Raw genomic sequence first — 13,811 nt, forward strand, 5'->3', positions numbered from 1 at the left:
CAGAAAGGGAGCAAAGAGCAGTGGCGGCCGGTGGCTCTAATTTTGGTGGGGTTGTGTGTCCGTCCCGGGTTCAGTCAGAACCAGCCAGAGATCTAAAGGAGCTCTCCAAAGTGCCGAGCCTATTTTGTGGCTCGGGCTACGCATCTTAGACAGCTCCCTTAAAGTTCTGGCTGGTTCCGACTGAAACCCGGAATGGAATCACAGCCCCACCGAAATCGGAGCCACCAGCCTCCACTGACTCCATGCCATCCCTCGCCTGGCCACATCGCCCCACTCCTTTCGAAGTCCACCGCCACTCGGCGTTGCCGCTTTAAGGAGAGCGAGGGAGAAGGGCGAAGAATATCAGAACGCCACATTTCTCGCGAGAGTTCACGCGGGTAGTCCCGCGAGAGTCGGGCACCAGCGGAAGATGGCGGCGGCGGGGGGAGCAGTGGCTCCGGCGCCTGAGGACGGAGGAGAGGGGGAGGCCACTCCACCGGCGGCTCCGGAAGCTATGGCCAGGGAAACCTCGGGGTCAGCAGAGCAGGGAACCGGAGACTCGGAGACCGGGTGAGGCCTGGCGATATGGTCGGGAGAGAAAATCCAGCACCTTCATTCCTATTGGCTGGGGAGCCTTGACTCCCGCCGCCCGCTCCCATTGGCCGGAACTCTCAGACTCGTGTCTCATTGGGCTGAGCCTAGACGTTCTGCCCAATCAGCTCTGTTTATCATCTCTCTCCCCGCCCCCCGACTTCGCAGTAATTCTTCCAGTGCCAAGTTTTCGCTCTGATGTGCCCTCCAGATGTTGTTCAGTCGTTCAGTCGTGTCCGACTCTTCGTGACCCCGTGGACCACAGCACCCCAGGCCTTCCTGTCCTGCGCTCTCTCCCGGAGCGTGCTCAAGTCCATATTCATTGCATCGGTGATGCTATCTAGCCATCTCATCCTCTGCCGTCCCCTTCCTCTTTTGCCTTCAGTCTTTCCCAGCATCAGGGTCTTTTCCAGAGAGTTTTCTCTTCGCATTAGGTGGCCAAAATATTTGAGCTTCAGCTTCAGTATCTGCCCTCCTTCCAATGAGCACTCCGGGTTGATTTCCTTTAGGATGGACTGAGTTGACCTCCTTGCAGTCCAGGGGACTCGTAAGAGTCTTCTCCAGCACCACAGTTCGAAAGCATCCATTCTTTGGCGCTCAGCCTTTCTTATAGTCCAGCTCTCACAGCCATACATTACTACTGGGAAAACCATAGCTTTGATTAGACGGACCTTTGTCGGCAAGGTGATGTCTCTGCTTCTTACTATGCTGTCTAGGTTTGCCATAGCTTTCCTCCCAAGGAGCAAGCGCCTTTTAATTTCATGGCTACAGTCACCGTCTGCGGTGATCTTGGAGCCCAAGAACGTAAAATCTGTCACTGCTTCCATTTCTTCCCCTTCTATATGCCAGGAAGTGATAGGGCCTTGGGCTGCAATTCCCATCATCCCCAGCCCCCATCGGCCATGCGGGCTGGGGATGATGTAGTCACTTCTGCAGGGCACCGGGTCAGGGAAGCCTGGAGTAACCAATATCGAGCTCGATGGACGATTAGTCTGACTTAGGCTTCCTCTATTCTCCTCTTGCCCCTGCTAGATCCGTTGTAGCGTAGCTTTCCTCGGTTGTGAGGCAAAGCACTAATCCAGCCTTGCCCAGCACGGTGCCCTCCAGATGTCATGGGCTGCAACACCCGTCAGCTCTAGACAACGTGGCCAGTGGTCATGGATGATGGAGCTCGTAGTCCAAAACATTTGCAAGGCAGCCGTTGGGGAAGGCTGCACTAATCCATATCCTGTGCTTGTTCCAAGTAAACTTGTGGCAAGATGCAAGAGCTGAGAAAGAATCCTATCCCAGTGTTGTCTCTGGAGTGGGATCTGACTGTTGAGTACAAAGGGAAGCCTGATGAACAGAGCTGCTTAAGGTGGGTCAAGCTTTTCCTTTTCATTTAAAGGTAGTTGGAGAAGCTTTCTGCTTGAGGCCAATGAGAATAAGCTTCATACATCTACGCCTAGTTGTTCGCCAGGTAATCAACCTGTGTTGGACCAGGTTCAGTACCTCGCCTTTACAGTTAAAAAGATCAGGGAGCCATTGATGAGAATGGAACTCGGCCTGAGAACTGGACAGACACTGTCAGAGTACGGGGCTAGTGTAAAGGCAGCTTTCTGTTTGTGTTCTTATAAAAAACAGAAAAGGCAACCAGCTTTGAATCAGTGGACTCCCATTGCTTTCTCCTTTAGTGATATTATTTGCCTACTTACTCATTTTAAATACTTGAACCCTCCTTACTAAACAGCAGTTCTTGTGGCTGCCTACAGTAGATAAAAAAAATAGTAAAAACATCTAGTCATAGACTAAAACAGTATATCAACTATACCGCAAAAGGTCCTGCTTAAATAAAAACCATTTCAAACAACACTAGATGTTGAATGAATAGGTAAAGTGTTCTTTCTCTCTCTTTTTTGGTACTTTCTTAATGACTGTAATGCATAACAAGTGTTACAAGCTTCTGATTATGGCTCTCTGCCCTTCAGGGGGGATGCATCTCTGGCCGACGTCACTGCCACCCTGGAGACAGAATCATCCAGTGGAAAGGATGCATTGGTACGTGAACCAAATCTGCCCTGCTGGGATAGCACAAGCACTTGGAATACCTGTGTTTCCTATGAATGAAATTGACTGTATGAACTGCTTGGGGATTGGGAGGCAGCCTTTTAGGGGTTTGTTTTTTCTTGTCACTGTTTATTCTCTGCACCAGATGAATTATACGCTGTTTGTGGTGGGATTCCTTTTAGCCAGCCGCTTCTGTTGTAATGTGCTTCATACTGGGTATCTAAAACAGTTTGCCAAGATCTGTTTCTATTAACTCCGATGACAATGCTCCAAGGTAAAACTTAGCCACTTGTCTCTGGAACGCTACAGAGTACAGTGTACACTGCTACGTACGGTGCTACATCAGCAAATGAAAGATGTCAGTCTTTTACTGTTTCTGGGCTAAAGTGGATACCTGTAATCCTATCCTGAACTAGAAAACCTTTTCATTGCATGTGCGTATAGCAATGCTGGATAGAATGAATTCCTGAGCCCAGGTACAATTGGTGTTGACAAACTTTGCCCAGAAACTTGCCTGCTGTTACTTCCCCATATGATTTGGAGGGCTTTTCATAGTGGTGCCCCCTCCACCCATTTATGTAGTTGGGGGCTGAATTGGTTGCTGACAGTATAGTAAATGAGGCTCATTGGGCAGAGATGCTGGCTGCGAATTGTGGGAGTTGTAGTCCAACACATCTGGAAGGCATCAGGTTGGGGAAGGCTGAGCTAGAGTGTTGGACTAGGAATGTGGAGATCTTAGCCATAAGGTTCAGTGAATAATCTTGGGCTAAACACCATCTCACAGGCTAGCCTACCTTACAGGGCTATTGTGAGGATAAAATGGGGGCTGTGGGGGCGGGGGAGAACCATGCGAACCATTTTGAGCTCCTTGGGACAAAGGGTGGGATAAAAGTATAACAAATGTTATTATTGGTCCCTCGTATGGTGCAGCTGTGCTAATGTTGTTACAGGAGGGTGTTGGGGACAGTTCTGAAGTCATGGATAATCAAACTGGCTCAGTTGATGAAGAGAATGGACGACAGCTAGGGGAGATTGAGCTGCAGTGTGGGATTTGCACCAAGTGGTTCACAGCAGAGACGTTTGGCATTGATACCACGTATGTAGCAACTGCAGTTATTCTCCGGCTTTTATTCTTAGGGCCCTGTTCGACACCCAGATTTTTAGATTTTTGACTTGAAGCAACTTAAAAAACAGTCTAACAGTCTAAAAGTTCTCTCAACTTCCATTTGAAAAACGTGGTTCTGTAATTCCAGAAGAGGGCAGTATGGGCTTGACTAACAGTTTGGTTCTAAATCGTTGTTCTTGAAAGTATAAGTACCATTGAAATCAACGCTATGCTTACAGAACTGCTAGCAATAAAAAATGTGGCTTAAGACCCTTCAGAAATCTTATTTTCCCATTTTTCTCTTTGACTTGTGGTTTAGCCATAGGCCATTGTGGCCATTGGCACATCATGTGCAGCAAAACAACCTGTACAGAAATGAGATCCACCATAGAAAATTAAACAAAAACATATATACAATTACACATTATTTCCCCAAAAGGATAATTTCTTAAACAAAACTCTTAATTCTGCTTTGGTAGGTTTTGCGTGTTACATTTTTTTACATTATCTGGGTCCAAAGTCCTAGGAGCCAATATTAAATGGTTACATTCCAGGTTTGCACAGAAATTCTTCCTGGTTCTTGTGAAGTCAGAAAACAAAGGAAGTAAGCACATTCTTTAAAAATCTGCTTTTTAGTTCAAATGAAGTTAACCTGGAGCAGAAACGTGGGTTTCATCTTGGCTATCCTATGATTCTTGTAGCAACCAACACCAAGATTATTTTGCAGGACTGTTGGGTAAACTAGGCCCTACATTTAAATAATTCCCTGCTGAATATTCAACTTTCTGTGGTGAGGACCTTGTTTTGCCATCTGTTTGTGTAGCATCGAGCACACACAGACCTGTGTAAATAATAATAGAACCAGTTGTGCCTGGCACTGCTCTGCAGAGCTGCAATCCTTAACCCACTTACTTTGAGTAAAACCCTACAATTTCAGTCAGATGACTCCTGGGTATGCAGTTTGGGGATTGCAGTCCTGCATATTTACATTTTTTCTTGCATTTCCATGAAAAGTTGTGCTTTTGTTTGCTTGCTGATAATTTCCTTGAAGCGTTGACAGCCTTGGCTTAAGCTGAGTGGGCAAATGCTATTTTCCTGAACAAAGAGACACATCCAAAAAAGTTGGGATACTGAGCTGAATTATAAACGCCATGGAGTTAATACACATTGTAACGCAGAGCATTTGAGGGGTTGGAAATGGTTTTTGAAACGGTGTATATTTAATGAACTGGTTTTAAAGCTGAGTCTGCAAGCCATTTGTCAGCCCCCTTAAACAGAAATAGAGAGATTCTCCCCATGAGGTTGGCGTTTTCCACGTCCGTGATTTAAAACCAATCTAGTCCAACTTTGCACCTCAAGGCACCAACTCAGACAATCCAGACTTCATGCAAAATAAGAGGTGCTAACCCAAGCAAGTGACCCAAATTGCAGGTTCTGCTGTGAGAGTGAGGATTCCGAGAGTCGCTGTGCAGGTTGGTAAGGGAATTCCTTGCTGACTCCAGACCTGGCGATTGGTTAGACCTGGAGGTGTTGACATCCAGTTTCACCAACTTAATTGTATTGTACATCAGTGCTTGGGGGGGGGGGGGGGGCTAGAGTGGGTCAGCCCCTTTGCCTTTTGTGATTCCTTCCTTTGCTAGTGTTATAGAAGGGTGTGTGTGTGTGTGTGTTTCGGAGGGTGGGGGGAATTATATGGTTAAAATTGGAAGGAGCTAGAAGGGCTTGTTAATTTTATACCCTCCCCCCCACACATACACAAATATTTCGAGCTCAGTTGTAGGTTAGGATGTAGTATCTTAATAGTTTTTTGGGAAAGTTGCATGTAACTTTGATACATTTGTTCGTTAGTACTATCTGTTATTATTCTCTCTTAAACCCTTTAGGGCGCAATCCTATGCATGTTTAGACAGAAAAAAGTCACACAACTCCCAGCATTCCCTGCCAGCATGGCTGCCTGGGGCATGCTGGGAATTGTAGGACTTTTTTCTTTCTAAACATGCATAGGATTGCACCCTTAGTGTACTCTAGAACTTGTACTTCAAGAGTGGTTGCAAACTGGTGCAGGGGGGAGTCTTGGGTGAGTTTTCTTTAGGATTGCTTTACATTTTAGTGTTCTTTAGCATTGCTGAATCTATAAAGTTGATGGAGATTTTTTTCTTCCATCACAACTGAGTACTCGCTACTTACTGTAAAAGAATAAAAGGAACACTGCATTGTTGTCTTTTAGGTCTTGTCTGCCTTTTATGACCAACTACAGTTTCCATTGCAACGTTTGCCATCACAGTGGGAATACATACTTCTTAAGAAAACAAGCAAGTAAGCAAGGAAAAAAGTCTTGGGGAAGTGTCTGTCTTTCTCTTTCTGTATTTTCTAAACCTCTAAGCTTCAAGAGGTGAGGTGATCTAGAGTAGTCTCCATCCGTTAGCTCAAGAGTGACCACAGTTGTTAAGCTATAAAGCCCCATGAGATTTGGGGCTCAGTGACTGTAAATCAGGGGTGTGGAACCTCAGGCCCTGGGGCCAAATTTGGCCCTCCTGTGGTCCCAGTCAAGCCTTCCTGTGTTCCTTGGACGGCCACGCCCCTCCCCCTTTTCTTGGCTTTTGCGCATTGTTTTCCCCATTCTAGAAGGTAGAAATGCTTCTCCTAAGGCTTAGTCACAGGCTGTAACAGCTTTGAGCTAAAATATGCTGTTATTTTTGGCCGTTCCCCCTTTTCCTTCAGCCCTGCCAACCAGTGGAATCTGGCCCCCAAGAGCTTATTTGAAATTGAATTCGGCCTTGGGCTGACAGAGGTTCCCCACCCCTGCTGTGAATGATCAGCAGCAGCAGCATAGCCTCTTGTTTTCGCTGGCAGTATAGGAACATAGGAAGCCACCTTTTGACCACGTCAGATCATTGGGCCATCTAGCTCAGTTTGGGCAGTATCCAATACTGCTGCTGCACTCTCGCTCAATCTGTTGCACAAGTGGGAGCCACTGCTTGCACAACACTAAGCTAGTTGTTCTGAAAACAACCTCAGAAACAAGCAGAATCACTTATTTCTGGACTGGGACAGATCCATGCAGCTTCCTTCTATAAGCTTCACTGACCTTCATTTCCTCTTGTTTTGGGTTGCTTTTAGAACTGCTAGCTCCCTGTTGCATTAGTGGCGGGTCCCGCTCTCATGCGGGCAGGCTTGGATGCTGCCCATTGTCTTCACTGACTGGCCTGGACTCTCCAGGATAGGAGTCTTTCTCAGCTTTGAGCTTGGGGTCTTTCACATGCAAAGCATGTATTCTACCACTAGGCTACAACCCTTCCCTGACTTCATCAGTACACCCCTGACTATTAAAAGTTGCAGATAATTCCATCATGACATTCTGGGAAGCATCAAGCTGATCACAGAGCATACAGAGCTTGATGGGTTGCTGATCTGACCCAGCGTTGTAATTCTTATGTTAGACATCTCTGCATGGCCAAGGGTCACAAGATGTACAGCCCACCCCATTTCTCCCTTCCTTGCCAACTGCTTCACCATCCCACTCTTTGCCCTCCTCCTAATCCTCTCCCAACTCATTATTGTCCTTCTAATTACCTGATGCTTATAAAGAAGTATGGTTTTTTTTACTGTCGAGTCCATTTGAAGAAGCTGGTCCCATTTCTGTGTGTGTTTTTGTTTTCTTAAAGATCTGAAGGAAATGTGTCTCAGTGCCCTGGCAAACCTAACTTGGCAATCAAGGTCCCAAGATGAACACCCAAAAACAATGTTCTCAAAAGACAAGGTATGGATCCGTTATCATTGCTCTGGCTCAGGATGTTCAGAATGCTTGGACTCCATGGTTGGTAGTGGAGATGAGGCAGGTGGGTGGGGATGAAACTTGGCCCCTACCAGTTCAATTCTAATGTGTTTCCTTGGCCAGGAGACTGAATCTGTTCCAAGTACTTCATGGTAAGGGAGAAGAGCGGAGGAAGACTCCTCTCAATGCATAGTCCCTAGAATGGTATCTGACAGCTGAATGTGAAGGGGAAGTGTTGTGAACAGGGATGCCTGCAAACAGGGATGCTTGAGGTGGCTCAAGCATTTTCCTTTAAACCAGCGGTAGAGAACCTCTTTCAGCCCATGGGGCAAAATCTGTTTTGGAGAAGTTCTTGTTGGGGGGTGGGGGTGGAGATTTCAGTGGGGGTGGGTCCAACAGCAAAAGGTGCAGGGCTAGCCATATCAGCATGTTTTTGTTTAAAGCTGTTACCACCAGTTAGCAAGGAGAGGCATTTCAGCCTTTTAGAATGTGGAAAACATGGCACAAAAGCCAGGGAACCACCTAACAGCAGGTGGTTGGGGGAAAGGAGGTGTGGCCTTCTGGGGACCCTGGAGGCTGGATTTGGCCCCCAGACCTGAGGCTCTGCACCCCTGCTTTAAAAACAGTTGGGCCAGCTTTCTGCCTTAAGGCAGTGAAAGTAAGTTTCATACATTTCGGCCTAGCTCTTCCTGAGGTGATAAGTCTGTGCTGAGTTGTACATTTCATACTGCAGGTGACAGGTCATGTGATCAAGCTGCATTCCCTCTCACTCACTCTCTGCCTGTCTCTCTCTCTGTCTCGCTCTCTCTCACACACACGCCATCTTCACAGAGACCCTCAAATTATCTCCATGAATTAATTTCATGGAAATTGTCAAAGGCCTTGGCTCTTAACTGTGCCTTGATCAGTAACATGCTGCTTACACAGGAAAACACCAATTATACTTTAAATCCACAGGGAAGTACACACACAGTAAACTTTCATGGAGATTTGCCTTGGTGAATTTAGCCCATGCCTGCTAATCAGTCAGTCTCTGTCTCTCTCTCTCTGTCTCTCTCTCTGTCTCTCTCTCTCTTTTTGTTGGTTAAAAAGCTAGAAATATAATTCACACATGGATGATTGCCACATTTTTCTAAAACCCTTTGCTAGTAAAATGATCTGTCATAATTACCTTTGATTTCAAACAGGATATTATACCCTTTATTGATAAGTACTGGGAGTATATGACGACAAGGCAAAGACCAGGAAAAATGACTTGGCCGAATAATATTGTAAAAACAATGGTAAGTCATGAAGTGGGACATAACTAAATAACCACTATTTTTTATTAATAAGGTTTGCTAACAAGCTGAAATTTAAGGAAAATAAACATTGGTGTGAAAATATCCCAGTTAAGTTATTGCACACATTTTTGTTTGTTTTGTTTATTTTATCCTGGTGTAAAGGCTTCTGTTATTGCATAGCAGGATCTGAACTAGCAAGGGCATTAGTCCTCACGGCAAAAAAATGACCGCACATGACCAAAGTCCTTTTGATTATGCTACCAGTTCCTGATCTTGTTTGAATGCTCTGCTCTAGTGTAAAGAAAGAGATGTGTTCTTGGTGAAAGAGCATCCAGACCCAGGAAGCAAAGATCCAGAGGAAGATTACCCCAAATTTGGACTCTTAGACCAGGTATGTCATATCAGCACAGTACTCATACTTGGTGATGTACTGTGTCAGGTTATTTATTAAAGCACCTGCAATGTTCTAAGTGCTGTACAGATATTAAAAGACAGAGTCCCTGTCTCCAAGCTCAGTCTACCAAATATTACAAAAGGAAAAAGGAATAGGGAGGGAAGCAAGCATTGTAGTAGTTGCACCTTCACTAGCCAATGAATGGGGTCAAGTTGGTCTTCCCCTTGCCATGATGTTCTTTCTCGCAGGCAGGGGACGCAGCCTCCCAGTGGACCTAATTCTCCTGGCCACTGTCAGGGCATGCCTCTGATGTTTTCTATTGTGAGCTTTTCTGTTGCAATGCCTTTATTGTTTCAAAATATTTCCAGATGGTTATTTTCAGAAGTTTTCAAGCTGGTTACTTTAATGATCTATTAGCAGGAGTTTGGACTACTGGGGTGAGTTGGGACCTCCTTCAGATAGAAATTATCTGCCTTTGTTATGTCCTGCATATTTTAGCCTGACTTAAGACTGTACTGCTGAACGTATTTACCATTGGATGCAGTGGGACTTACTTCTGAGTAAACCCATGAAAGCATTCCAGTCTTGAGCAACCAAAGTAGATATAAGCAGCCTAAAGAGGGCCAAAAATATAACTTTTTAAAGTTGTGTATTCTTTCTTTTTTAGGACCTTGGTAATATTGGCCCCGCATATGATAACCAGAAACAGACCAATACTGTATCTACTAGTGGAAGCCTAAATGGCAAGTTTGTTTCTTTTCAGTTTAATTTTTTCTATCCCCAAGCCCTATCCCTGAGTACTTCTCTTCTTTATAGCTCAATATATATTACCTTTACAGTGCAATCCTATGCATGTTTACTTGGAAGTCCTGCTGTGTTCAATAGGGCTTACTCCCAGGTATGTGTCCCTAGGATTGCAGCCTTAGTTAACCTAAGCTTGAGGTGTCTGAGAAATGTCAGATGTACTCCCATTTTAACCTCTTTCTGTGGTGGGTTCATTTTAAAAAGAGCACAGGTTTTTTAATCATACTGGAATTATTTAGGAAGCAATGTTATTAATGTAAGGCAAATTTGCCTTCCAAATATATATGTGTTGTGCAAGGGCTGGTTTACACAACTATTGCTTGGTAGCACAAGGGAGGTATGTGGCGGTTTGCCACTGAAATTTGGTAGCACAGCATCGAAAAATGAGACATTTCTTGCCTCTACACAGATTTTCCCTGTTGCACTAGCAAGCATTAGTTACGTTGCACACGCATTGGTTTACCCTAACGCAATGTCATTAGTGCTAGTACTGGGGCACCCTCTGTTTCACTGCATTGAGTTATGTTTCCAGGAAAATGCAAATGCACAAGACTAGAGATTTCTCAAAGTGAAATACTCTTATTTTTTTTAAAAAAGTGAACATGGCTGTACTCTTGCACATCTCCCACTGGTTTCAGTGCAGTCTGTGCAAGAGAACTTCACAGACAATCAAGTAATGCAGTTCTTCACTGAGAACTTCAATATAGATTGGTGTCTCTTTCCTGTATTTAACTTCTTCCCTGGTTGCCACAGGCGACCAGGAATTCTCTGCAGGCGACAATGAATTCTGTGCAGGTGGGTGAGTGGGCTGGCAGAGGAGGGATGGGTTGGTCAGCCAACCCATGTGGTTTTCACACTGACAGTGGAGGACATGAAGTGGCTTCCTCTGTGGCAAGCATGGAAACCAAGTGGGATGGCACAAGAGCAATGGATCACTCCATCCCTCATCTGCCAGGCAACTAAGTTTCTGTGCTGGCCACGGAGGAAGGTAACTCCCTTCCTCCATGGCCAGCATAGAAACCAAGCAGACCAGGGGCAAAGAGATCTGTCCCTTCACCACCAGCCCCCTTGGTAGCAGACAGTATTTTTTACCAGCCAACTAAAAGGCTAGTAAAAAATGGTTTCAGGACAGTAAGTTTTCTGCCTTTATATAGAAGGCTGTTATAGGTGCTTTATCTCCATTTCATGCTGTGGTGTTTTCTTTTTCTCTCTCATTAAAACTTGACAACTACATGGTGCAACTTCTGTTCTTACAGGTGGAGCCTCTTTGGGAGGTGAATATTTACTTTTCAGCTTCTTAAAACTTAAGTATTGTTGTTTGAAAAGACTTTTCCTTTTCTTCCCCACCCCCTTTGTTTTGTTTTGCCAAATCATCTTAGAAGCTAAAAATAATTAATCCAAAGCATATCCAGAGTAACACTTAAAATGAAACATTAATTTCAGATTTATTGTGAAGCATCTACAAGCATTTAGCGGTCATATTCTGCCTTTCATTGGTCACTTAAAAGCCTTTCCCTCTCCCTCCCAGTTGAATTCATTCTGCTGATTTTGCTTCTGTGGGGAGGTGTTGAGGCACATATCTGGTTCTTCAGCCTCAATTCCTCATCTGTAAATTGGGAATAATGATAACATTTCTCACAGGGTTGTTGCAGGGTAAGGAAATGTTGATTCCCCCCCGCCCCTGATTAATATAAAGAAATGAGACATTCCTGGAAAAGGTACTTAATTTTTTTTTTAATATCTCACCTTATTAGGCTGTTTGGTCAATTAAAAGTAAAACGATGTTTGTGCTAACACTGACTTCTGGATACAGTCAACCAGTTTTTACACCTCTTGGTTGGTGTACTTTTCTATAATCATTTGGTGAGATCTTAAACGAAGTCATCTGAGAGAGCTGATTTGTTGACCTGGCTTGAAATGGCTGCTTAAATACGAAGCTCATCAAGTGGCAAATCACTATCAGCCTAGCTTACTTCACAAGGTTGTTTTCAGTACCCCTATGTGTGCTGCCAAAAACTCTTTGGAGGAAGGCTCAGATAGAAATTCTGATAATCAAAAGTCCAGCAAGCTTCTGCCAACAAAAATGAGCTGTTCCCATGCTTTTAGAAAGCTTAACAGGCCGGTTGTACACTGGATAGCCCATTTCCACGAGACATGTTGATAAGAGAATTGGTTGCCTAAGTTCGCTTTGAGAAGGGCCATGTCAGAGGTACAAAGGGGGAGGCCTCAGCTTTGGCTTTGAACCCAAATTTAAAACCCAGTTTTAACTTTGAACCCAATTTTTTTAAAAAATTGGAACGTGTGTTCTCATTCAGATTGATTCATGGCTGTGCAGAATATGATACCTCCCTTCTAAGGTCGCATTTCCTTATACTGCTAGAGATACATTGATTTCAAAGTTTGTTTCTCTTGTTGTTATAATGGTACCCTATGCTACTGCCTGAAGGTGGTTGTCTGCAGTATGACAAACTCTGTTGACTCTGGGTTGATCAGAAGCAAGGAGCCTACAAGTTGAAGAGCTCTGCCATTGATGTTCATAGCTTATGCACATCCCTTTACATTCAAATCAATCAGTTCAAAATAATTCCATCTCTCATTCACTCACACGTGTACATCACCTAAAAGGAATTGGAATCCTCCTCTACACATAAACAAGAAATAACTCAATTCTCCAACTCCCAACAACCATGGCTGTAAATATGAAACTGGCATTAATGAACTAGCTCATACATGTGGCAACACTGCATTTCCTCCTTGTGATGACATCAAGCTCATGGCTGTGACTCCTTTGAGCTGCTTCAGTCACTGCAGTTCTGTTTATGTCTGTAGTTTTGGGGTCACGCTTGACTTGGGCATCCACCAACTAGATGTCATCATGTGGAGGAAAGTGGGTAGTGCCATTACACGTACAAACCATCCCAAAAATGTTAAGGGGTGGGTAATCAACAGTTAAGTAATTTTTAGTATGGTTCCTTAGATAACTTTTTGTTTAAACTTGTCGTTCAGGGTTTTGTTAGCAACGTCTTGTGCCAGATACAGCTGTTCGTAACTTCTCCCAGACCTAGTTGGCATGAGCCCTGCCTTCTCTGATTCTCAGTGTTGCCCCAAATTTCATCCAAAAAGGCAGATGATGCTGTTCCACTGGCATATGTACAGGTGCATACATATCTGCAAGACAGATGGATAAACAAACAAAAGAGGAGGGAGGGCCAGGTGGGGGAGAGAAAGATGCATATGGATAAGAACCGTCATGCTCTTGATATCACCAACATTAATCATTTGCTAGCACTGCAGAGAAACATCTTGTGCATTCGTTTCCCTATTTTGTTGTCTTTGAATGATGGATGCTTACAACTGAGGTAGAGGTTGTGTGTCCAAGTGTATCTTAACCATTTTGTTGAGTGCTCAAATTACAGGGGGACTGGAGGGGGCCAGGCCCCCTTCCCATTTGTGGTGGCCCCCTTATCTACTGTTTTTATAAGGCTTCGGGCAAGGGCATAGTTTGTCTAAAATTGGAAGGTGTCAGGGTGTGGTGCTTGTGGATTTAATTAAGGGCCCCCAAACTTTTCTCCCATAATTTGAGCACTGGTTTTTGCGTGGTGTTGAAATGAGTGAAAGTCTGACTGAAGCTTATTTATTCTTCTCCTCTTCCCTGTCGAATTAAATCCTGCTTTTGTCTTCATGTCTTTCGAATCTCCATGAAAAAGATGACAATGCCTTGCTTTTAAATTAATATATAGCTGGTGTTCAGTTAGGATTCTTCTGTCTTGGTCAATACGCCACTTTGACGCTCGAGTTAGTACAGGCCAAGAAGTGAGCAAAATGGCAAACTGT

General features: G+C 44.4%; 1 protein-coding gene across 7 annotated transcripts in view; it reads left to right on the top strand.

The window, feature by feature from the left end:
- Positions 1-385: 385 nt before the first annotated feature.
- The window catches only part of ASH2L (ASH2 like, histone lysine methyltransferase complex subunit), a 31,425-nt gene continuing 17,999 nt past the window's right edge, over positions 386-13,811 (top strand). For 2 of the 7 annotated variants that reach the window (XM_084803908.1, XM_084803910.1), the window contains exons 1-9: positions 386-549; positions 2,538-2,607; positions 3,567-3,712; positions 5,949-6,037; positions 7,387-7,481; positions 8,684-8,779; positions 9,075-9,170; positions 9,841-9,916; positions 11,234-11,251. In XM_084803908.1, the coding sequence (XP_084660034.1) occupies positions 410-549; positions 2,538-2,607; positions 3,567-3,712; positions 5,949-6,037; positions 7,387-7,481; positions 8,684-8,779; positions 9,075-9,170; positions 9,841-9,916; positions 11,234-11,251 (826 nt within the window). In that variant the 5' untranslated portion in view covers positions 386-409. Of the gene's footprint in view, positions 550-1,814; positions 1,928-2,384; positions 2,608-3,566; positions 3,713-5,948; positions 6,038-7,386; positions 7,482-8,683; positions 8,780-9,074; positions 9,171-9,840; positions 9,917-11,233; positions 11,252-13,811 lie in introns of those variants that run through there. The other 5 variants (XM_084803911.1, XM_084803912.1, XM_084803909.1 and 2 more) reach the window with 5 other exon arrangements.

This window comes from Heloderma suspectum, chromosome 6 (assembly GCF_057233095.1).
Source record: "Heloderma suspectum isolate Gila_16-S chromosome 6, 16-S_ref, whole genome shotgun sequence".
Taxonomy (NCBI): domain Eukaryota; kingdom Metazoa; phylum Chordata; class Lepidosauria; order Squamata; family Helodermatidae; genus Heloderma; species Heloderma suspectum.